The following is a 26,294-nucleotide window of genomic DNA, read 5'->3' on the forward strand; positions in this document are numbered from 1 at the left end:
AAGATATCTATACTTGGGACCAAGCTGAGTGAGCTTGTCGAAGAGTGCCCTGATATCTTTCAACTTACCGACGACGGTACCATCATCAGCATACCATTTTTTGTATCAAGGAGTCATTGTGAAGTCTTGATATTCGGGGTAGGATTGCGATTCCATACATTGCCATCGCGAGGGGATCACCTTGTGTCGTACCTTCCTGAGACAGAATGGTCGACTTACCGATGTAGAGATGAGACGGATGGCTATAGGAATTCTGTAAGGCAACATGCAATGATGGGCATAAGGCTTTCACGTTCTCTAATGCTGTTCGTCTATTGAGCATATTAAATGCGTTTTTGGCATCAATTAGTAGAATTGCTTCGTTTTCGGGATCATCAAAACTGTGGCGAAGCGAATGTATGGCATGTTCTATGCCGCATTTCGGGCCCAGGCACAGCTGCATGTTTCCACCGAGGGATGTTAGATCTTGCCTGATGCAGTCGACGATTATGCGTCCGGTGATGCGACGCATTACTTCACCAATACCAATAGGTCTCACACCTGGACATTTATCCAGAGCCACTAGTCGACAACCATTGTACGCAATCAATCATCTGGTGGTATTATGGACGTGGCCAGCCTCTTAGCAAACTTGGCAACAAGCTTGCACAGGTTCGTGGAGGTCTGCCCGAAAGCAGAAATTAGTCTACGCCAGTCATCGGCATCGAGACCTGAAGGCCCGGCACTGCCATGAGTCTTCATTGCATGCCTTCGGACAAGCCTCGCACTGATTTTGTCGAAAATGTGGGCATATTCCTGTGCTCTCTCTTCCGAAGCGATATTTCTGCATTCTTGAAGTTCCGTCAGTCTATTTGTCCTGAGCCTGAAGACTGTGGTTTCCATGTGTCTCGTTACGGCTTCTTTATAAACTGGGGGCTCGCAGCCTTTGCAGAACTTGTGGTAGTCTGAGAGAGGGTTTGTCTTGGAGGTATAATCTTAGTGCATCCTTTTCTTGTTCGCGTGCACAGCACTTTTCATTTGACACGGTTGTGGTTTCAGCGGCCTGTAGTAGTTTTTGCTTGTCTGTCGCCAGTCTGTCCTGTAGTTCTGTTTTCCTCTTGATTTTAGTCTAGGTCTACTGTTTCCTGTGTTCAATAATTTCCGCAGGTGGTGGTTGGAGGGGGATTCCGTGTACTTGTCGTACAACTTCGCTGTCTCTTCATCCACTGTCTGTTTGATGCTACGGACAGTTGCTTCCACTCTAGTGTACACCAAGTTTGTCCCCTGGGGACATCCTGTGATGATTCGCGCTGCTTGGTTGTCACACGTCTCTAGCATTTGCACATAGGCTTCAGAGATGAACCCTCCCCATGCTGCGATTCCATATGATCCTCAGGGTGGGAAAACTTTTGCTGTTAAATCAACGACAGCTGAGGGTGATGCCAGATTAGATATTAAGGCCAACGGTCTTTAGAAATCCAGGTTCAACGAAACATATTTTGATGTAACAATTTTCAAAACGCTGGCGAAAAGTTGTCCTGAGAGCAGTAGGGAAGCCTACATACATACCAAAAACTAAATTAAGAAGCGTCCCTCCCAGCACTACGTCTTCATAAAGAATTTCAGTGTTCAAATATATCAAAAATTAATATTATGAACAAGGAACAGCAGAGAACAATGCAAAACAACAGACAGACAGCATTAGAAAACAAAGAACTAAGAGAGAAAAAGCGTGAATTCAGTTTAACGCGGTGGTACAACAAATTACAAATCAAATTGAAGCTAGCGTTAAGAAAAGCACGTACATTCAAGGTACATAGAACAATATTAGCAGGTGTATACAATTTAAAAGGAGAAAAGCGTGAATTCAGTCATTAAAAGGAACATTAGATGAGTAAAATTCATCGCGTTTAGAAACTAAAATTATTTGAGCCTTCCCTCCTCTATAATGGCCCCTATAGATGATTCGGTTAGTTCCGTTTTTTTTAAAAACTTTGCAGCCTCTTATGCATAGGAGGCAGCTTCGTAGAACTGCAAAGCTTAACCTCGTCCGTATGAAACTAACAATATCGCTAAAACTCTTCTCGTTTGCGGCTCAATTTCTGAGCTATCCTTGTGATGACTTTGTTCGTGTTGGGACTCACTCCACCAGTACATGAGAAGATCAGTGGCGTGAAGGAGCTCTGTTCAACCTCGACAATCCGCTTTTCATTTCAGTTTCTTCAGTGATTCATGATACCTGTAAGCGTCCTTGGTGTTTTTTGTACATTGATTTGGCATGCGGGTTGAAGACCTTGACGTCGAAGAAGGTACGGTGGAATCGTGACTCCCACAATCCATTTGCTTTAATGTCGAATCGAGCCTCATCATCTTTGGTTACTGAGTTGCTTGCAAAGCTCTCGCCTTGAAGCGGAAGAAGTTTCGGCTCTATCTCTAAATCATGGCAAACCTGATTCAACAACTCTCCGAAACAATCACGGATTTCGTTATGCCTCAGGTGAGTATATCCTCCTTTCGGGCAGTGGAGGGAGTGTGCGATTGTCCATTTTTCTCCAAATGCGCAAAGTTCGGGGGTTCTCTCAAGGTCCCAATGATATCTCAAACACAGCCCATCTCGAAATTCTGATTTATTCATGTTGAATCCGTATTTTTTAAGTGGCAGAGCATTCAACCAATTGGACGAACCCTTCTCTGAAGCTAATGTCACAATAAATTGTTCTTTTTCGTCCATATCATTCAGTACTTGGTTTCTGCGCTCAATTAACGACTTCGAGTTCTGTTGTCTTATCTGTATCGTTAATTTGCTTAATTGAGATTCGTCTTCTCGACAGGCTGCGAAGGCATCGGAAATTAGACATGAGTTCGTGTAGTCATTCAGTCGCTGATCTGGATGTTGTATATTCAGGCCTCCATGTCTGAGGGGCAGAGCCAACAATTTCCGCATAGTTTCATCGGGATTGGGTTTGCCAGTGATGGCTGCAATCAGTTCCGTTTTAATATGACTCTCGATTGTGTCAAAATGTGGGTGCAAATCTGGTGTTGTTCTGGACATGAATGTCAATTTACTTTGCAGGCCTTTGGTCAGACATGCGTAGGCATTCTGTGGTGATGTTTTGGCGAGTTTTGTATCATGGTTATCATTTTCTGTGAAATCTTTCGTTTTCTCCGCGCAGGCTCTTCTTTCCCCAATTACTCATCCCAGAACTCGAGTACCATCAGTAATCTCGACTTCAGAATTCTTGAATATGCGCTCCGCCTTCTTACGTAAGCAGTTTTTCACTATCAGTTGACATTTCGGGGCATTAACAAAATAGCCGAAGGCTTTCCCTATTGTTTCGAGGGTCTTGAAGGCATCCAGCAAATCGGGAAGTGTCCCGGCTATGCTGCCATCATCAGCGTACCATTTTTGAACGATTGATGGATTCAACTTTCTGATCATTGGCACGATTGAAATGCCATACATTGTCATGGCTATTGGGTCGCCTTGTGTTGTTCCTTCTTCGGATAGTAGGGTTTCACCATTGACAAATAGTTTAGACGGGTAGATATATGAATTGTAGACTGCTGATGTTAGCGAAGGACAGATTCTGTCAATATTCCGCATAGCTAGTTTCCTATTGAGCGCATTGAAGGCATTTGATGCATCAATTAGGAGGATAGCTTCAGTTTCTGGTTGCTGGTATGTTTCTCTAAGCGAATGTATAGCGTGCTCAATTCCACATTTTTTGTCCAAGACATAGTTGGGTTGCATCGCCAATCGTTTGGAGACCTTTTGAGATGCATCTGATTATGCATCTGCCGATAATCCGTCTGAGAACTTCTCCAATTCCAATGGAGCGGATGTCTGGAATTTGTCTAAGGGTATGAGTCGACACGCATTGTATGCTTCTGGATAATTTTCAGTGAGCTTCTCGCGGGCTATTCGTTGCGCGAGTTGGGCAATAGTTTTGCACAGATCTATTGAATATTGTCCATAGTTGGTCAAGATCTTTCTCCATTCATCCGCATCTAGACCTGAAGGCCCATGACTGCCATGTGTTCTCATGGCTGCTTTGCGGATCGTCGCAGCGTTGATCTTGTCAAAAATTGAGTCGTGATATGGGAGGGTATCAACTTTGTCAGTAATAAAATCTTCCTCCAATGTTCCAGGTGAGGGGTGTTTTTCTTTCAATAGATCTAAAACGGTTTTCTCTCCGATTTTTTCTTTCAATGATAAAATTCCTCCTTTCTGGTGATCGGACAGACATTTCAGTGCACTCGAGATCTTTCCTTGACACATGAATTTATTGCAGCTCTTCAAATCTGACTCTTCTTTCGGCGTTTTTTGTTTAGGCAGCCTCACTTGTATCGCTCGTGCTTCATTATAAAGCTCCAAGAACTGGCATTGTGTGAGGGAATCTAGTCTTCTCTGGATGATTGCATTTGAGCCGGCATTCTCAGCCTTTGTCCTGGGTAGTATCAAGTGGGGTAATATCATCATCAATTTCATTGGGATGTCGTTCTTGCCCTTTCTGTCTGTAAAAATTTGTAAAATCGCTCTCATTGTGTCTACAAATTTGGTCCCACCTTTATTTTTGCCAAGTGAGAAAAACCGGCTCCTCCAGTGTACCACACTGAAGTAAATTTTGTCGATTTCTTCTTAATAGCTATCGAGGTTTGTCCACAGCTGATCCATGTCTCGCTGTTCTGTGTCGCATGTCTGAGCGCTCTGCTCCACGGTAGCTGTTGTCTCGTTGACTGGGGTTGACAGGCTGCAGTTATTGCAGATGAATTTTTCAGGGTACTGTTCGGTAGGGGCTAACCCACTGCATTTTCTGTGCAAATAACCGCAAATAACGCACCATATACCATGTCCTCCCAGGTGCTTCTTGCAGAAGCTATAGTGAGTTTGTGAAGACATTTTGGGTAGGCTCAAATTATTAACAGAAAGAGAACATTTGAATCAGTGTTCTGAGCACATTTGTCAGAACGAAGTTTCCATAATACGAAAAACGAATTCCGTCTCTGCAATAACTTTTATCAAAGAAACAAGATAGTCTAGGATGCACAATTTTGGGGCCGGGTCGAAAGTATTTGAATAGATTATGCAGTTTACAATTGTGATTGAAAATTTTTCGAATCTTAATAGCACTGTTACTTTCACTAGGTACAATCTGGGGTACAATTATGCTGCTCGGTTGGAATTTGTAAGTCACGATTTCAATAAGTTTTTTTGAAGAACAGTCTGACCTTACTACTCGGTTTACCGTAATCATTGAAGCCCGCTACGATGGTGACACAGTTCAAGTTGAGGGGCGGGTACTGTTGCACTACTTCTATGAGATCCAAAGGGTTGCCCCTCGGTAGGAGTGCACTGTTGCTCCAACCTCCCTGTTCCTGACGTATTTTGTCCTCGATGTTCCAATTATCAGGCTGCTTGATTGCCACGGCAGCTCCTCGGCCTTGAATCTAGAGCGGTACATACAGGCTGGATTTTCCGAAATCCCTTGAGGGCGCTGGGTAATACCGGCAAAAGAGGCAAACTCAACTGAAATGACTTATTAAATTTATATCATAGTCAATAACAATAAAGGGCCGTGTACACCATCCGGCATCGATGGATGTAGGTCGAAAAATAGGGCATGATGAGTAGCACTTAGTAGCCGGATGCTGCACTCCAAGCTGTTCCCCTCCAGACAGTGTAAAGACGGCCCAGTCACAAAAATAAATAACAAGTGGAGAGGAAAGCACCTATATATATAGCACACATAGGCAACTAGAATGGAAGGATTAAAATAAAAATGAATAAGCAAAGAATAAAGATAAGCAGCCAAACACTCAGTGCAGCCTTCCCTCCTCCACGACGGCGCTAATCGAAGTCTCACTGAGAACACGAGGCTCAAGCAGAGAACACAGCTCCTCAGAAGTGCGAAGCTGATTTTCGTTCGGATGTAGCTTATAGTGTCGGCGTACGGCCCTCCGCGTTTTTCGCTGATCTTGGTTACGAGTTGTTTCATAACGCGCGATGCGGATGGACCTGCACCACCCGAACAAGCAAAAACCAGTGCATTGAAGTTTAGACGGGTAGATATATGAATTGTAGACTGCTGATGTTAGCGAAGGACAGATTCTGTCAATATTCCGCATAGCTAGTTTCCTATTGAGCGCATTGAAGGCATTTGATGCATCAATTAGGAGGATAGCTTCAGTTTCTGGTTGCTGGTATGTTTCTCTAAGCGAATGTATAGCGTGCTCAATTCCACATTTTTGTCCAAGACATAGTTGGGTTGCATCGCCAATCGTTTGGAGATCTTTTGAGATGCATCTGATTATGCATCTGCCGATAATCCGTCTGAGAACTTCTCCAATTCCAATGGAGCGGATGTCTGGAATTTGTCTAAGGGTATGAGTCGACACGCATTGTATGCTTCTGGATAATTTTCAGTGAGCTTCTCGCGGGCTATTCGTTGCGCGAGTTGGGCAATAGTTTTGCACAGATCTATTGAATATTGTCCATAGTTGGTCAAGATCTTTCTCCATTCATCCGCATCTAGACCTGAAGGCCCAAGACTGCCATGTGTTCTCATGGCTGCTTTGCGGATCGTCGCAGCGTTGATCTTGTCAAAAATTGAGTCGTGATATGGGAGGGTATCAACTTTGTCAGTAATAAAATCTTCCTCCAATGTTCCAGGTGAGGGGTGTTTTTCTTTCAATAGATCTAAAACGGTTTTCTCTCCGATTTTTTCTTTCAATGATAAAATTCCTCCTTTCTGGTGATCGGACAGACATTTCAGTGCACTCGAGATCTTTCCTTGACACATGAATTTATTGCAGCTCTTCAAATCTGACTCTTCTTTCGGCGTTTTTTGTTTAGGCAGCCTCACTTGTATCGCTCGTGCTTCATTATAAAGCTCCAAGAACTGGCATTGTGTGAGGGAATCTAGTCTTCTCTGGATGATTGCATTTGAGCCGGCATTCTCAGCCTTTGTCCTGGGTAGTATCAAGTGGGGTAATATCATCATCAATTTCATTGGGATGTCGTTCTTGCCCTTTCTGTCTGTAAAAATTTGTAAAATCGCTCTCATTGTGTCTACAAATTTGGTCCCACCTTTATTTTTGCCAAGTGAGAAAAACCGGCTCCTCCAGTGTACCACACTGAAGTAAATTTTGTCGATTTCTTCTTAATAGCTATCGAGGTTTGTCCACAGCTGATCCATGTCTCGCTGTTCTGTGTCGCATGTCTGAGCGCTCTGCTCCACGGTAGCTGTTGTCTCGTTGACTGGGGTTGACAGGCTGCAGTTATTGCAGATGAATTTTTCAGGGTACTGTTCGGTAGGGGCTAACCCACTGCATTTTCTGTGCAAATAACCGCAAATAACGCACCATATACCATGTCCTCCCAGGTGCTTCTTGCAGAAGCTATAGTGAGTTTGTGAAGACATTTTGGGTAGGCTCAAATTATTAACAGAAAGAGAACATTTGAATCAGTGTTCTGAGCACATTTGTCAGAACGAAGTTTCCATAATACGAAAAACGAATTCCGTCTCTGCAATAACTTTTATCAAAGAAACAAGATAGTCTAGGATGCACAATTTTGGGGCCGGGTCGAAAGTATTTGAATAGATTATGCAGTTTACAATTGTGATTGAAAATTTTTCGATTAATAGCACTGTTACTTTCACTAGGTATAATCTGGGGTACAATTATGCTGCTCGGTTGGAATTTGTAAGTCACGATTTCAATAAGTTTTTTTGAAGAACAGTCTGACCTTACTACTCGGTTTACCGTAATCATTGAAGCCCGCTACGATGGTGACACAGTTCAAGTTGAGGGGCGGGTACTGTTGCACTACTTCTATGAGATCCAAAGGGTTGCCCCTCGGTAGGAGTGCACTGTTGCTCCAACCTCCCTGTTCCTGACGTATTTTGTCCTCGATGTTCCAATTATCAGGCTGCTTGATTGCCACGGCAGCTCCTCGGCCTTGAATCTAGAGCGGTACATACAGGCTGGATTTTCCGAAATCCCTTGAGGGCGCTGGGTAATACCGGCAAAAGAGGCAAACTCAACTGAAATGACTTATTAAATTTATATCATAGTCAATAACAATAAAGGGCCGTGTACACCATCCGGCATCGATGGATGTAGGTCGAAAAATAGGGCATGATGAGTAGCACTTAGTAGCCGGATGCTGCACTCCAAGCTGTTCCCCTCCAGACAGTGTAAAGACGGCCCAGTCACAAAAATAAATAACAAGTGGAGAGGAAAGCACCTATATATATATAGCACACATAGGGAACTAGAATGGAAGGATTAAAATAAAAATGAATAAGCAAAGAATAAAGATAAGCAGCCAAACACTCAGTGCAGCCTTCCCTCCTCCACGACGGCGCTAATCGAAGTCTCACTGAGAACACGAGGCTCAAGCAGAGAACACAGCTCCTCAGAAGTGCGAAGCTGATTTTCGTTCGGATGTAGCTTATAGTGTCGGCGTACGGCCCTCCGCGTTTTTCGCTGATCTTGGTTACGAGTTGTTTCATAACGCGCGATGCGGATGGACCTGCACCACCCGAACAAGCAAAAACCAGTGCATTGAAGTTGCTGTGTTCGGTTTCGCTCTTCGTACTTATTTCGCTTGATGCTCTCGTGATATTTGTATGCATCTTTTATGGTCTTAGGGCAGCTCTTCGCATGAGGGTTGAAAATCTTCACATCGAAGAAAGTGCGATTAAAGCGGTAGCCCCACCGACCATTTGCCTTGATGTCCAGTCGAGCGTCATCATCAGTGCTGGTGGAATTACTCGAGAAAATTTCTCCATCGAGCGACTGAAGTTTTGGCTCTATCTGTACATCGTGGCAAACGTCATCCATCAGGTTTGCAAACACATCTCTAATTTCGCTGTGTCGTAGGTGCGTATAACCGCCTTTGGCGCAATGGAGGGCATGGGTGAGGCTGAATTCTTTCCCGCATGGGCATATGGCTGGCGTGTTTTTCGCTTCCCAGGTGTAGCGAAGTGCTATTCCATCACGGAACTGAGTCTTCGTGAGGTCAAAACCATGTTTTGACAACGGAAGCGCGTTAAGCCAGCTTGATGCTCCTTTCTCCGAGACCAGCTGGATGGTATACTTCATTTCTGGTAGATTGTTTTCGATTCTGGATTTTTTCGAGATGAGTTCACGTTGATTGTCTGCTTTCTGTCTGAGACTGATCTTGGTTTGTTCTACTTCACATTGTTGAATATTATTGAATGACGCCAATGGTCTTGACAGTTCAACTGATTGCTCAAGATTTTTGTGAAGATCTTGTGGGAGGGCGATGTTAAGCCCACCCATTCCGAGAGGGAGAGAAAAAAGTTCTCTTTCCTCTTGGATTACTTCTTTGCCGACGATGTTCGGTATGACTCCGCCAAGCCGCTCCTCCACCTTGTCCACAACCCCGTCCATGGAAGGTGTAGTACGCGAGAGGAAGCTCAACTTCTGTTGAACCCCCTTCGTCAAACATGCTAGGCATTCTGGGGAGAGGTGAGAGCAAATTGACCAAGTCTGTCTAAACTTTTTGTGTATTTAGTTTCTGCATCTTTCAGGAAATTTTTACTGGCCTCAGAGCTTCCGATAACTGATCCTAGGACTCGAGCGCCCTGCGTGATTCCAACATTTGTGCCTGCAAACACAGTTGACGCTTGGCGCTCGCCTCCTGGCTTAATTATCAACTGACACTTCGGAGGATTGACAAGATATCCATACTTGTGACCGAGCTCAGTGAGCTTGTCGAAGAGTGCCCTGATATCTTTTAACTTACCGACGACGCTACCATCAACAGCATACCATTTTTGTGTCAAAGAGTCATTATGAAGTCTTGTTATTAGGGGTAGGATTGCGATTCCATACATTGCCATCGCAAGGGGATCGCCTTGTGTCGTACCTTCCTGAGACAGTATGGTCGACTTACCGATGTAGAGATGAGACGGGTGGCTATAGGAATTCTGTAAGGCAACATGCAAAGATGGGCATAAGGCTTTCACGTTCTCTAATGCTGTTCGTCTATTGAGCATATTAAATGCGTTTTTGGCATCAATTAGTAGAATTGCTTCGTTTTCGGGATCATCAAAACTGTGGCGAAGCGAATGTATGGCATGTTCTATGCCGCATTTCGGGCCCAGGCACAGCTGCATGTTTCCACCGAGGGATGTTAGATCTTGCCTGATGCAGTCGACGATTATGCGTCCGGTGATGCGACGCATTACTTCACCAATACCAATAGGTCTCACACCTGGACATTTAACCAGAGCCACTAGTCGACAACCATTGTACGCAATCAATCATCTGGTGGTATTATGGACGTGGCCAGCCTCTTAGCAAACTTGGCAACAAGCTTGCACAGGTTCGTGGAGGTCTGCCCGAAAGCAGAAATTAGTCTACGCCAGTCATCGGCATCGAGACCTGAAGGCCCGGCACTGCCATGAGTCTTCATTGCATGCTTTCGGACGAGCCTGGCACTGATTTTGTCGAAGACAGCGGGGTGGCAAGGAAGCGTGCGTGGATGTTCGCTCTGAATGCAGTTGGGCTCCAAGGGTTGACCTTCACGATGTTTGTCGCGTAAAATCTCGAGGACCGGTCTACCGTCTATGAGATCGGTAGGTGCGAGCACGCCGCCTTTGTGCTCATCCGAAAGAACGCGAATAGCATTACTGATCTTACCACGAGACATGAAATCGTTGAACATCTTGAGGTCAGAGTGCTGCTGTTTGTTCCTTGAATTCATTCTCATTTGGATTGCCTTCGCTTCACAGAACAGTTCTGAGAAGTTGCAGCTGTACCATGCTTGCAGTCTGCGCTTGATGGTCTTATTGTTCGATCCATCGTCCGTGTTCTTTGTTCGACTGAGGGTTAGGTGCGGAAGTATCATACAGAGGGTCAGAGATATATCGGATCTATCCGTGTTTACGGCAATCGGGGAGAGGACACTGTGAAGGGCTTCGGCGAACTGTTCCCCTGTCTTATTCTTACCGAGCGTGAAGAACGAGGGCTTCCAAGTGACGACCTCGCGGTATATTTCGCGCACTGTTACCGCGTGATGAGGCTGGAAGTGGTCCCAAAAATTATTCGATGCTGCGGCGACGGAACGTTCGGGGGCGTGCGTTATTGCAGGATCTATGAGTGCAGTGTCGGGAACGGTCAAAGCGTTGTGTGGTGCCGGCGTTGCGATTGCTGTTTCGGTGGCTGCGGTGATCTCAGAGCAGTTTTTGCAGCTGAAGTTTTTGGTCCAATCTTGACCACTGCATTTCACGTGCAAATATTTATAACATGTATGACACCAGACGCCTCCCCTACGTAGGGGACCCTTGCAGAGTGGACAATGGGTTTGATCAGCCATCAAGCTGCGGGCTAGGAGTTGGGAAGGCTGCACTGAGGGGGACTAGATTAAGTTAATTATAGGAGAGTAATAACAGCAACGATATTTAAAGTGTTGAATGATGTTAAACAGAATAATAGTGAAAACATGGTTTCCATGAAAGGAGAAGTGCACGGTGTCTTTACAGAACAGTTTAGGTTCAAGAACATTTCTAAATGAGGGTGAAACAATAAACAACTTTAGGGCACAATAATCAATATAATTATACAAAGCGTAGTTAAGGGCACTGATTTTCTTATTTATGAGGCGATTACAGCTGGTGGGTATAACTTTGGGAACAATCAAATTATTTGGGCTAAATTTAACAATAATCAGCTGAATGAGGAATTTCCAATGCTTTATGAAAGTTTCAATACTACTACGGTGATCATTGAAGCCGGCAATTACTACAACAGTGTTCAGCTTCTGGTCTGGGTATTTATTGATAACATCAGAGATCTAGCAGTTTAGCACCTCGATAGGAGTAAACACAACCCTTTACTTGACCCTCGTCTATATATTTGGTACGAGAAGTACCCAAGACCAAGTCCGAGCAGCTGGAGGGAAGAGGGTAGGCATCAAAACGTCCCATTCACAGAGCCTGCTAACATTCAAAACACAAAAAAATGCTCTAAAAATGAAATCTATTAGAATGCTACGACCTGATGTGATGAAGGAAGATGGTTGGCATCAAAACATCCCATTCACGGAGCCTGCTAACATTCAAAAACACAAGAAATTGTTCTAAAATAGAAATCTGTTAGAATGGTACGACCTGATGTGATGAATCGGACCTTGACTCTAGCGAACCATACCCGAACCTTGCCTCTAAAACCCTCCCATTGGAGGTCCCCAGTACAAGGATTTTTCCATAACAAATCTATTTAATAAGTTTATCACAACAATTAGGCTTATCACAACAATTAGAATGACTTATTAAATAGAGACGGATCTCTATTTAATAAGTTTATCACAACAATTAGGCTAGAATTAGAAGAACTAAAGGCGAAAGCAGATAAAGGCGAAAACAAAGAACTAAAGGCGAAAATAGATGAGTCAGACTAGCAGCCACCCTTCTTCAACCACAGCTCCCATTGAAGCATCATTTGTCTAGCGAAGCCTTAAAAAATATGAATCTGTTAAGAACAAATATGAACAGAGTAATTGATGTTGAAAAAGTAACATTTTGTCCATTTGTCTTCGCATGCACTAGAGAAGCTGCTCCATCAGTTTCAAGAGCGCTGAAACACCTGGCATCGAAGCTCTCTACGAAAAAAGGACAACTACGCTGACATGTCATAATTAAGGACAAAAATCAGCTTTCCTAAGGAGCTCCATCCTCTGTATTCGAGGCTTAAGGGCATTTAAGCGGCGCGAAGAATTGATGCCTAAGCGGGAGCTGTTGTTGAATAAGGGAGGCTGTTAGTTTGACTCATATAATTTCGCCATTAGTTGTTGGTAATCTTGTACTGCCTGTCTTTTGTTTATTTTTCTCAGCTAAAGTTTATGTAAATTCTTGCCATTTTATTGATAGATTTAAACATCACGAAAAGCTTTATGAAGACGTAGTGCTAGGAGGTCGCCGTATCATCCAATATTCAGTCAGTGTTGGGGTGGGGCATTTCTTAATTTAGTTTTTTTCTATTTTTAATAGAAGAACTATTGGAAACTTTGACATTATGTTCATTAGACAAACCCGTTTTCAGGCACTCATTATAAACTATTTCACTTGTGCTTCAGCCACGCATCAACTCATTAATAACTTGATAAATCATAAGCAGTTGTCTAATCTGCAGTTAATTGAATATGGAATTTATTACTAACCAATTCATAATCAGTTAATACGATTTATTAGGAGTGATTGCAATTAGCGGCCGACTGATATCACCTGACAGAAAAATTCATTGATCTTCATTCATCAATCCCTTATTGCTATTAAAGCTCAAAATTAATAATAAAAAGTTATGAAAGCTGCTCGTGGGCTTAAAGCATTATTCGCTCGAACTGCTAGGGAAAAAATGAGTCTTTACCTTATCTAAATTAGTGTTGATCAGATCAATAACCAAATCATCAGAAACAAGAGCTCCTGCATCCATGACCTTCTTCAATCTTCCTCCCAGAGGAGAACCTGAAGAAACTTCAGCTCTCAGCATGTCGCCAGTACTCAAGTGACATACATTATATTTCTCCACCAGCCATGGCGCTTGAGTTCCTTTTCCAGCTCCGGGTGGTCCCAGCAGAATAGCCCTAATTTTTTCTTCTCTTTTGCGCCCGCTGGACCAAACCATATCTAACTCAAATATATCATTTACTGCATTTTTATAAATTCTTTTTCTAAAAAAACAATAAAGGGGGTTTGCTCTTAAGCAGCGTAGGACAATCCAATGGATGAGTCGTGATCCCCCACTAGGAGACATTACTGCATCGTATTCAATTTTAAAGACAAGGCAATATAACTCTTTTAGAGCTGCGTCAAAAGAATTGAATTTCTATATAAGCTAAATTGTTATGAATCTAGTCTCCCCTCCCGCACTGCAAGAACAGTTGATTCATACATTTTTGTTTTCTTCCTAAAGCTGGTAGTTTTTTGTTCACTTGTACGTCTCATGCTGTCAGGTGACATCGAACTGTACCCAGGGCCTCAACTGCAAAATTTGATTGAGTATTCAAGTTACTTAAAAAACTTAAAATTACTTAAAATTAAATGTAATGCATGCGGATCCATCTAGGTTGGGCAAACAAGCCGGCATGTTACCACAAGGATAACAGAACATCAAAAGGATTCACAGGTGGGTCAACATCTGGTTGAATGTCGTGGCGCCACGAATGACATTGAATGGAAAGATGCAGAGAAGTAATTGTCAATTAAAACTTAAATTGATTAACTAAAACGAACGTTTTCGAACATTGCGTTCATCCTCAGGTTTCAAAAATTAAATGAAATCATTTCCAAAGTATATAAACTTGTCTTTGACTATAATTCTAAGAAATGAGTTAAAATAACATCGAATTTTTGAAATTATTTACAGTTTAAATCACATTTACAACATTTTATTTACACTTATTACACTAAAATCAATTCATTTTTTATTCCGGATTTTATGAAAATCCCGGAAAATTCTGGCCGACTGTCGGACGGTAGAAAAACTAACGATTATCGAAGCTCTATACATCAGCAAACTGAAGCCGGCACTAAACACACGCGATCAAAATCGGGGGTGGGAACTCACGTTAAAATATTAGTTCAAATTATAAATTTGACTAGATGAGGATACATAGGGCAAAAAACATTTTGTGCATGACAAAACGAAACTTGCAAAACCTCCACAAGAGGGATACTTAAGTTTAGGGCAAATTCGGAATAACCCTAAAAATACAAGAACATGGCCAAAATCGAAAAATCCGGAATAGGAAAGTTTTTAAATAAATTGATAACAGATGCAAACATGAGTTGTAAATAGGCTAACTATTGTACACATGGAAAAATTTTTGATTGATTTTTTTAGAATAGTTCCTGAAATTGTTTTAAATGTGGTCTCAGACAAATGTAAATACATATTTATTTTATCTTTTAACAATTTGTAAACAGTTTTAACCTGACGATGAACGTAAAGTTCGAAAACGTTTGTTTTATTTATCGGAAGTAACTCTAATTTGACCAATCGGTTTCTTTTACATTAAAAAACAGAGAATCAAGCCATTCGCCATTATTTTTCCTTATTAATTGGCATAGCCTGAAAAACAAGTTTGAAGGGTTTTCTAACTTTTTGCAAACAACACCCGTTAATACGTTTGTCGCTGTAACTAACACCTGGTTGGACGCTGATTGTAATATTGAAAATAATTTTTTAACAGCATCACATTCTTTCTTTTGGAAATATAGATCAGACAAAACAGGGGCTTTAAAGGGCGGAGAAGTAGGTAATTTTTTTCCGAAAAAATTTACAGCCAGTATTAACTCAAGCATTGAAACGATTGATGGGAGTTTTTTTCAATCCTTTTGGGTTGAAGTAACTGAACCTCTGACTGAAAAATAATTTGTTAATGTTTCTTTTTACCCAAACAAACGTCTTGGGGAGTATTTTCCTGATCAGTTAATTACCGAACTATCGGGGTCATATAGCGTTACAGATAACGTTATTTTGCTGTGAGATTACAACCTGAATTATCTAAACAAGACAGAAAAAAGTAAACTAGACATTTTTGCGTCCAATTCAGGATTAGAATTTGTTAACTTAAGGGATCCAACCAGATGTACTGATAAAACATTTACTCTTATTGATCACCGTTTCATTTCGAAAGATCAGATAATTGCCTACAATGTCACAACAAATCATTTTAACTCCGACCATTTTCTTGTTATCTTCGAATCAAACCTCTCATTGAAATCTGAGAGTGACAATATAATAACGATAAGAAATTTTCGATATTTCTCACGTTCTAAATATAACAGAGATCTTGCCCTTGCCGAATGGTGGAGAAAGTAGCAATGTCAAAATGGCAACGATATGTTTGATTTATTTTTCAATGTTTTTGCAAAAAGTGTTGAGAAACACGCACCAATTCAGACTGTTAAAAAAGGGAGAGAAAATTTGAGGAATTCTAAGCCCTGGTTAACACAAGAGTTAAAGCATTTGATTGCCCAAAAACGTTTTTTGTTCAATAAATGGTAAAAAAGTCCTGATTGCGAAACATACAAAGAATTTAGACGTTTAAGAAACTTAGTTAATAGGATACTAAGGGAGGCGCACAACGGTTTTTGCATGAATTTCTTCCAAAAACTACCAACAAATAAGGAACCATGGAAATTCATCAAACAGAAGATCATTCAGTGAAAAAAGTGTCAAGGATGATGAAATCAGATTAGAAACGTTGAATTTTCAAGGGAACCAAAAAAAATCGTCAATTGTCTCAATAGATCATTTGCTAATCTAGGTGTTTTCAAAGGTTCGGATATTGCTTGTAAATACCCTGATAAACTTATTATACCTGAATTCACATTCAGAACTGTGACTAGAAAAGAACTTTATTCAGTCATTGACTCGCTGGATAATAGCAAAGCAGCGGAACCAGGTGAAATCTCAAATCGTCTCATAAAGTCCTGCAAAATAGCTATAGGCGTACATCTACAGTTCGCTTAAAACGAGTGCATTAAGGAGAAAATTTTTTCAACAAAAATAAAACTAGCCTATGTAACTCCAATTTTCAAAGAATGTGATAAACTAGATAGCACAAACTATTGGCCAATTTCTGTAACTCCAAGTTTTGCAAAAAATCTTTGAGCGCCTCCATCTGACTCAGATGATGGATTTCATTGAGACCCATAAAATTATTAATAAAGAGCAATTTCGATTTCAGAAAAAAAGCCAGCTACAGATGCAGTTTTAGAACTGGTTGAAACAGTTTCATCTAATTTAGATCAAAGCAAAGAAACTGTTGCTATTTTTCCAGATCTCGCAAAAGCGTTCAATTCTATTTCGCATGACCTTTTCCTTAAAAAATTGAGATGTATGGGTTTTCCCACGAAGCAAAAGAATTACTGTTTTCATTTCTTGCCAACCGCACACAAAAGGTAACACTTAATTGCATGTTCTCTGACTGTGAAATTGTGAATCATGATGTGCCACAAGGAACTTTTTTAGGACCACTCATTCTTCTTTTATATGTGAACGATTTCTCATCTAATATAAACACAACGGAAAAATTAATTCAATTCGTAGATGACACAAGTATTGTCTGTTGTTGACAGAGAAATAGCTTACATGGAAAAGTCATGGAAATTTTACAAAAAACAGAAGAATATGTAGAGATAAACAAACTAACTTTGAATACAAACAAAACCGAAGTAATATTTTTCTCGCGCAATAATTCTGATTTCGGATCTATTTTTTACAAAAACGAAGTTTTCACAACAGAAAAAAATTGCAGATATCTTGGTATTCAAATTGACAGGAATCTTACTTTCGATGAGCAGCTGAATAAAAATGGCTCATGCTATGGGATCAATTTACTTAATAAGACATCAAATTCACCTGAACGCGCGAATTCTTCTTCTAAAACCACTTGTGCTTTCACACTTTCATTTTCGGCAGTCTTTTTTCAAAATTTATCTGCAAAAAAAACGAAAAGGCCTTAATCGACAATTAATTGGGTTATAAAGGTGTGCTTTCTACGCAAAAAGTAAGACAAAGCAAAAGATCTGCTAATCCAGACAAATACCCTACCAGCTGAGCTAAAAATAGCAACAATGTCACTAATCAAATTTCATTATGATATAGGCAGGCCAGAAAATTCTGAAAACTTTCACGGGTATCTGAGTCTTCATCAAAATACTTGAACAAAACAAATCAAAATTAGACAGAATGCCAAAACCAGCTTTGGAATAAATTCGATCGTTTGTCAATGCGTACAAAACTGGAATAAGTTACCACAGTGGCTTCGGTTGGCAAAAAATGGAAACGTTTTTATAAAAACGTTGAATGATTTTTTGCTCTCACAACATGAAAAGTTCCTTTGAATAGTAACGTAGGAGCTTTTAAAATATATTTTTATTTTCAGGAAGAAAACAATCGGAAAAAATTGTATAATGTGAATTAAGAAATTTGTTGATGTTTGTTACTTTATTTTGTTTGAATGATTTGAATTATTTTTGTTTCAAGTATATTTAACCGTATGGTTATAATTTTAATTTACGTGCAGCAAAAAAACTATCAATTTTGGTCGGAACAACGGCACCTTCTGAACGACGGCAACTTCGGAGGCATATGATAACTATGAGCAGAAGAGCAAATCTTATATTCGTGAGTATGTACGTTATTGCGTCCCAGTATCATTCCTCTTTCTTTTCAGCAATTTTGCTAGCTAGTTGTTTTATAGTGAGCGTTGCGGAAGGTCCTGCCCCCCCCCATGCAGGAAAACACGAGCGGAACGAAGTTACTCTTCTCGATGTCAATTATTCGTTGCTCATACTTCAGGCACTTCAACGAATCATGATACTTGTACGCTTCTACGGACTTTTCCAGGCATGACTTGGCAAGTGGGTTAAAGATCTTCACGTCGAAATAACGGCTGAACGGTCATCCGCTTTATTGTCTAAACGCGCGTTTTCATCAGTTAGTAGTTTTGTGTATAAAGGACTCGCCTTGAAGCATCTGAAGAGTCGGCTCAACTTCGACATCATAGCAAACGTCATCATGGCGTTGAAATTTTTTTTATTGACATTCAATTATCAAATTTTTTGTATTCATTAGCAGATCGTCTTGATTTTGTTCTTCTCATACGTTCCTGGATAGCTTTTGCTTTAAGAAACTCGAACGAAACAATTCAAAATTAGACAGAATGCCAAAACCAGCTTTGGAATAAATTCGATTGTTTGTCAATGCGTACAAAACTGGATTAAGTTACCAGAGTGGCTTCGGCTGGCAAAAAATGGAAACATTTTTATAAAAACTTTGAATGATTTTTTGCTCTCACAACATGAAAAATTCCTTTGAATAGTAACGTAGGAGCTTTTAAAATATATTTTTATTTTCAGGAAGAAAACAATCGGAAAAAATTTTATAGTGTGATTTCAGAAATTTGTTGATGTTTGTTACTTTATTTTGTTTGAATGATTTGAAGTATTTTTGTTTCAAGTATATTTAACCGTATGGTTATAATTTTAATATACGTGCTGCAAAAAAAACTATCAATTTTTGTCGGAACGACGGCACCTTCTGAACGACGGCACCTTCGGAGGCATATGATAGCTATGAGCAGAAGAGCAAATCTTATTCTCGTGAGTATGTACGTTATTGCGTCCCAGTATGATTCGTCTTTCTTTTCAGCAATTTTGCTAGCTAGTTGTTTTATAATGCGCGTTGCGGAAAATCCTGCCCCCCCAATGCAGGAAAACACGAACGGAACGAAGTTACTCTTCTCGATGTCAATTATTCGTTGCTCATACTTCAGGCACTTCAACGAATCATGATACTTGTACGCTTCTACGGACTTTTCCAGGCATGACTTGGCAAGTGGGTTAAAGATCTTCACGTCGAAATAACGGCTGAACGGTCATCCGCTTTATTGTCTAAACGCGCGTTTTCATCAGTTAGTAGTTTTGTGTATAAAGGACTCGCCTTGAAGCATCTTAAGAGTCGGCTCAACTTCGACATCATAGCAAACGTCATCATGGCATTGAAATTTTTTCTATTGACATTCAATTATCAAATTCTTTGTTTTCATTAGCAGATCGTCTTGACTTTGTTCTTCTCATACGTTCCTGGATAGCTTTTGCTTTAAGAAACAGAGAATCTATTATCCACTTTATCCATTGCTCTAACCGTCTTGCAAGGGTTTTGTTGTTTGATGCGTCATCCTCCGTTCCTGCAGGAATAGGATGAGGCATCAGCACTGCGCAGTAAATCGCCTTTCCGCGTTAGAATCATTCAACTTGAGACAAGATTTCATTCAAGGTATCGTTGGATTTCAAGTCTCTCTGCCTTGTTTCTTGGGAGCGTAAAAAAGATTGCTTTCCATTGAACAAATTGTTGGTAGATGTTCTTTATGAGCTCTTTTTTGCTTTCTTCAAGTTTACTTCAGTATCTGCAGGGTCCAGAACAGGCTGCCCTAAAAGCTTGTAATGTTTGGCTGTCGGCTGCCGCATGGCATAGAATTTTTGATTCCGTGGAGTTTAGAATTCCTTTAGTGTCGCAGCTTAATTAGCGAAAGTTCTCATCGTGTTCTTGCCTAGGGCTGAGTCCGCTACACTTAACGTGCTATAAGTGACACATGAGTAACACCAGAACCCTCCACCTCTGCAAAAGGTTTGAACAATTTGAGCAGTATGACTGCACGGACATTAGTTGGTGGGGTATAAATAGCCTTTTAGTAGTCTTAAAACACGATTAACTATTAACTAGCTAGTGAAATTTTCAATCATGTGGGTTAAAAAAGAGGCAAACAAATGGTTAGCATAGAAAGAGAAAAAAATACCATCTCTACAGAAGGGATTAAGTGGAAGATTGAAGTATGGCGAGAAAATCTGAACGGTTGGAAGAATAAAACTACTAATTACTTTTTGTAGAGCATAATTTAGATTAATTATTTGTTTATATATAAAACGATCTTTGTGGAGCCAATAGATTATGGGATGACGATGAAACGAGCATGAAATTCTGAATCCTTGCGTTCATCAAGTTGCTCAAGTTATTTGAAAAATAAATTGCATTTGTCCCCTGATTATTAAAACCAGTGATTACAGTTACAGTGTGTAATTTTTTTGGTTATACTGTTGGAGGGTCTGTTCTCTCCCCCGAGACTGCCACCTCTGAAGGAGTGTAGCTTGGCGTCCTGTCTGCTTGTCTGCCTGGCGTCCAGATATTTTGTCCGCAATGTCTGTCATCATGTCGAAACTCATCTTCAACCGTGGCAATAAAGATTTTGCTCTTAAATTAACGACAGCTGAGGGTGATTCCAGATTAGATATCAATGCCAATTGTTTTAAGAAATCCAGGTTCAACAAGACATATTTTGATTCAAAAATTTTCAAACAGCTGGCTCAAAGTAGCCCTGAGAGCTGTAGGGAAGCCTACACACATACCAGAAACTAAATTAAGAAGTGTCCTTCCCAGCACTAGGTCTTCATAAAAAATTTCATAGTGTTCAAATCTATCAAAATTGAAAATTATACACAGGCAACAGCTGAGAACAATGTACACCAAAAGACAGAGAGCATTAAAAAACAAAGAACTAAAGGCGAAATTAGATGAGTCAGACTAGCAGCCACCCGTTTTAACCACAGCTCCCATTAAAGCATCATTTGTCTAGCGACGCTTGCAACTAAATAAAAATGTTAAGAACAAATATGAACAAAGAAAGTGTAATTGATGTTGAAAAAGCAACATTTTGTCCAATTGTCTTCGCATACAGTGGAGAAGATGGTCCATCAGCTTCAAGAGCGCTGAAACAACTGGCATCGAAGCTCTCTGCGAAAAAAGGACAACTACGCTGACATGTCATAATTAAGGACAAAAATCAGCTTTCCTTTCCTAAGGAGCTCCATCCTCTGCATTCGAAGCTTAAGGGCATTTAAGCGGCGCGAAGAATTGATGCCTAAGCGGTAGCTGTTGTTGAATAAGGGAGGCTGTTAGTTTGACTCATATAATTTCGCCATTAGTTGTTAGTAATCTTGTACTGCTTGTCTTTTGTTTATTTTTCTCAGCTAATGTTTATGTAAATTATTGTAGTTTTATTGATAGATTTAAACATCACGAAAATCTTTATGAAGAGGTAGTGATAGGAGGTCACCGGATCATCCAATATTCAGTCAGTTTTGGGGTGGGGCATTTCTTAATTTAGTTTTTTTCTTTTTTTAAAAGAAAAACTATTGGAAACTTTGACATTATAATCATTTGACAAAACCTTTTAGAGGCACTCATTATAAATTATTTCGCATCCCAGTGCGCGACCCCACGCGAGGACTTCCAAGATAATGGGAAAACCACGCGAGGACTTGCAAGATCTTGCCAAGATCTTAGAAACGCTCGCGTGGAACTTGCACGTACTTGGAAACGCTCGCGTGGGAATCCAAGATCTGAGAAATCTTGGCATGTTTTCTAAAGATTTTTTTGGAAATTAGGGAGAATTGTTATTTATTGGAGAATAACGTTGTGCTTAATTGTTAAAGTGCTTTTCTGGGTTAAAAAAACAGAAAGACCAAGAACATCACCCTTCCAGGAAATACTCTGGTTCTTGGAAGTCTTGCCGTGGGAACCCAAGATCTTGCAAGTCTTGGAGTGTTTCTCTGAATTTTCTTGGAAACTAGAGGAAAAGCTAATTTATTGTGAATGACGTTGTCGATAATCATTGCAAGTCGTTTCTGGGATAGAAAAGACGGCAAAATCAAGAAAGTCAGTTTTCCAGGAAAAACTGTGGTTCCTGTAGGTGTTTCCTTAGGAAGGCAAGATATCACAAATCTTCGAGTGTATGTTCCAGGTTTTCCGGACAGAACAGAAAATTGCTCAGTGAAATGTTAAGAAAAGTGTGAGTGACTACTCAATTGATCCCAAGGTAACAACTATTGTTACCAGGAATTTCGAAACCTTGACGTGAGAATCCAGGTAATAAAAATGCCCGTATAAAAATTGTGCTGGCAAGTCCAAATAACAAGAACTAAAAGAGAGACTGGAGAAGTTGAAAGAACAGTCGCACCAAGTAGTGGGAAGACTTCTACTAAGTGTGAGATATACGAAAAAACAATCAAGCATTTGTCAGATATCCAAAGATTAATTTCAGACCGCGAAACAATATCAACACGGAGCACTAACTGAGCAGAGGCATTAACATGGGCTCATATCCTTGTTATTCCGGCAAAAAAAGAAAAATCATAGCTACTTTGAATGAGGATCAGATTATCAATGATATTTCATTTATTTAAAAATTGTCCCCAAATCGAGAAAGAAAACAATTTATGTGGTAAGAATTTTACTTCCAAAACATTTAGAGGCGTCAACAATGACTGTTACCGTTAATGAAGGACAAAAAACAATAAATCTTTGTTGTAGGCACAAAAATATGTAATCAGGTCTAAGAATTTATTCGAAACAAAAATTCTAAAGAGAAAAATTTTACTAAAGAAAACGGACAATAATTTCGGAACGCAAAACAGCATCCATATGGAGCGTCCACTGTGCGGAAAAATTGGCATAGGCTCATCTCCTTGGTATTGTGACACCTTAACACGCAGCCAGCTATAGCGAAAGAGGAAAAAATTACTGCTGTTTCATACAACACGGAATTAAACCAAGTCCAGGAATTACTATTTCTGTGATATATTTTCACCTCTAAACTTGCCAGAAACGTCACCAATGAGTGTTCCCACTAGAATCAGACACGAAAAAAATATGACTCTTCCTGTGGGAAGCCAAACATGTAATCAGGTCTGAGCAAATTATTTGAATTTAATTGCTAAAAAGTAAAATTTTACATGAAAAAATGGAAATCAAAGCTGCATCCATGCTGGGCGTTCACTCTGCGGAACAGTTTGCATGGATTCATGTCCTTGGTATATTGACACAATAACACGCAGCCAGCTAGAGCGAAAGAGGAAAAGAAGTAGCAATGCTGTTTCATACAACACGAAATCACCCAAAATCGAGAAAAAAAACAATTTCTTGGATATGGTATTCACCTCTAATTTTGTTAGAAACGTCTTCAAAGAGTGTTCCTACTAGGCAACGACGCAAAATTTGGACCTTTGCTGAAGGAGTTAAAATATGTAATTAGGTCCGAGCAAAATATTTGAAATTAAATGCTATTATGAAAAATTTTAGGTGAAAAAAATAGACATTAATTTTGGAAAGCGAAGCAGCATCCATACGAAGCGTTCACTGTAAGAGCAATTGTGATGGGTTCATCTCCTGATATTTTGACACCTTAAAACGCAGCCGGCTAGAACGAAAGAGGAAAAGGAGTAACAATGCTGTTTCACACAACATGATATTACCCCAAAACGAGGAAAAAATCCGATTTCTGTGATATGATTTTCATCTCTAAACTTGTTACAAACGTCTTCAATGAGTGATCACACTAGACACAGACACATAAAACATTGGACACTTGTTGTAGAAACTAAAAAATGTAATTAGGCCAGCAATTTATTTGAAATTAAATGCTAAAAAATAATTTTTTACGTGGAAAAACAGACATTAAATTCGGAAAGCAAACCAGCATCCATTTGGAGCGTTCACTGTGCGGAGCGATTGGCATGGTTTTAGCAACTTTGTAATTTGACACATTAACACGCAGCCAACTACAACGGAAGAGGAAAAGAAGTAACAATGCTGTTTCATGCAAATTACCCCAAAACGAGGGAAAAACGATTTCTGTGATATGATTTACAACTCTGAACTTGTTAGAAACGTCTTCAATGAGTGATCAGACTAGACACATACAACATAAAACATTGGATCTTGCTCTAAGAATTAAAACATGTAATGAGGTCTGAGCAATTTATTCGAAATTGAATGCTAAAAGGAAAATTTTTACGTAAATAAACAGACATTAGTTTCGAAAAGCAAAGCAGCATCAAAATGGAGCAATCATTGTGCGGAGCGATTGGCATGGGTTCATCAACTTGGTTTGTTGGCACGTTAAAACGCAGCCGGCTACAGTGAAAGGGAAAAGAAGTAAAAAAAAAAGCTGTTTCATACAACACGAAATTACCCCAAAACGAGGAAAAAAACGAATACTGTGATATGATTTACAATTCTAGACTTGATAGAAACGTCTTCAATGAGTGATCAGACTAGAGACAGACACATAAAAAACTGGATCTTGCTGTAAGAATTAAAATATGTAATTAGGTCTGAGCAAATTATTTGAAATTGAATGCTAAATAGAAAGTTTTTAAGTGAAAAAACAGACATTAAATTCGAAAAGCAAAGCAGCATCCAAATGGAGCGTTCAATGTGCGGAGCGATTGGCATGGGTTCATCAACTTGGTATTTTGGCAACTTAATACGCAGCCAGCTACAGCGAAAGGGGAAAAGAACTAACTATGCTGGTCCATGCAACACATAATTACCCCAAATCGAGGAAAAAAACGATTTTTGTGATATAATTTTTACATCTGAACATGTTGGAAACGTCACCAATGAGTGTTCCCATTATACACAGACACATAAAACATTTGACCCTTGCTGTAGAATTTAAGACATGAAATTAGGTCTGAGCAAATTGATTGAAATTATTTGCTAAAAAGAAAAATTTTACGTGAAAAGACGGTCATTAACTTTGGAAAGCAAAGCAGCATCCATACAGAGCGTTCAATGTGCAAAGCAATTGGCATGAGTTGATATCCTTGGTGATTTGACACATGAACACGCAGCCAGCAACAGTGAATTAGGAAAAGAAGTAACAATGCTCTTTCATACAACACGAAATTAACCCAAATCGAGGAAAAAACTATTTTTGTGATATGATTTTTGACCCTGAACATGTTGAAAACGTCACCAATGACTGTTCCCACTAAACACAGACAAATAAAACATTTGACCATTGCTGTAGAAATTAAGGCATGAAATTAGGTCTGAGCAAATTGTTTGAAACTATTTGCTAAAAAGAAAAATTTTACGTAAAAAGACGGACACTAAATTTGGAAACCAAAGCAGCATCTATACGGAGCGTTCAATGCGCCGAACAATTAGCATGAGTTCATCGCTTTGGTACTTTGACACATTAGCACGCAGCCAGCTACAGGAAAAGAGGAAATGAAATAACAATGCTGTTTCATACAACACGAAATTACCCCAAATCGAGGAAAAAACTATTTCTGTGATATGATTTTTACCTCTAAACATGTTGCAACCGTCACAAAGAGTGTTCCCACTAGGCACAGACACATAAAACATTGCTCTAGTAATTAAGACATGTATTTTGGTCTGAGCAAATTATTTGAAACTATTTGCTAAATAGAATATTTTTATGTGAAAAAACAGACATCAGTTTTGGAAAGCAACGCAGCATCCATACGGAGAGTTCAATGTGCGAATCAGTTGGCATAAGTTCATCTCCTTGGCATTTTGACACCTGAGCACGAAGCCAGTTACAGCGAAAAAGGGAAAGAAATAACGCAGAAATACATCTCCTTGGCATTTTTTGAAGACAATTTAATCATGTTCAACAATATTACACAAAACTGAACACATAAGGAAGCTTCCACATTTATAAACAATGCATGGAGATATCAACGAGGAGGCTAGGAGGAGTTTGAAATTTTTTTCTGGTTCTATGTTAAAATTCAGATGTCGATCTTCAAGTGAGTTTTGGAGACAGTCCTTTATTTCTTTTGTCGTTGCAATCCTGTTCAGCTAAGGATACAAGACTCGACACAGTCTTGAAGGACCTGACATACACATAAAGATCAGAGTATGATGAAATAAATTCCTCCTTACGTCCAATTTTAGTG

The 26,294-nt window shown here is 39.9% G+C and overlaps 1 protein-coding gene across 1 annotated transcript in view; it reads right to left on the reverse strand.

The window, feature by feature from the left end:
• The window catches only part of LOC142344703 (adenylate kinase-like), a 94,057-nt gene extending 80,398 nt beyond the window's left edge, over nt 1-13,659 (reverse strand). The window contains exon 1 of the mRNA XM_075396572.1: nt 13,378-13,659. Within this exon, the coding sequence (XP_075252687.1) occupies nt 13,378-13,635 (258 nt within the window). The 5' untranslated portion in view covers nt 13,636-13,659. The remainder of the gene's footprint in view (nt 1-13,377) is intronic.
• Nucleotides 13,660-26,294: the final 12,635 nt, after the last annotated feature.

The sequence above is a fragment of the Convolutriloba macropyga genome, chromosome 8 (genome assembly GCF_964194025.1).
Source record: "Convolutriloba macropyga chromosome 8, txConMacr16.3, whole genome shotgun sequence".
NCBI lineage: Eukaryota > Metazoa > Xenacoelomorpha > Acoela > Convolutidae > Convolutriloba > Convolutriloba macropyga.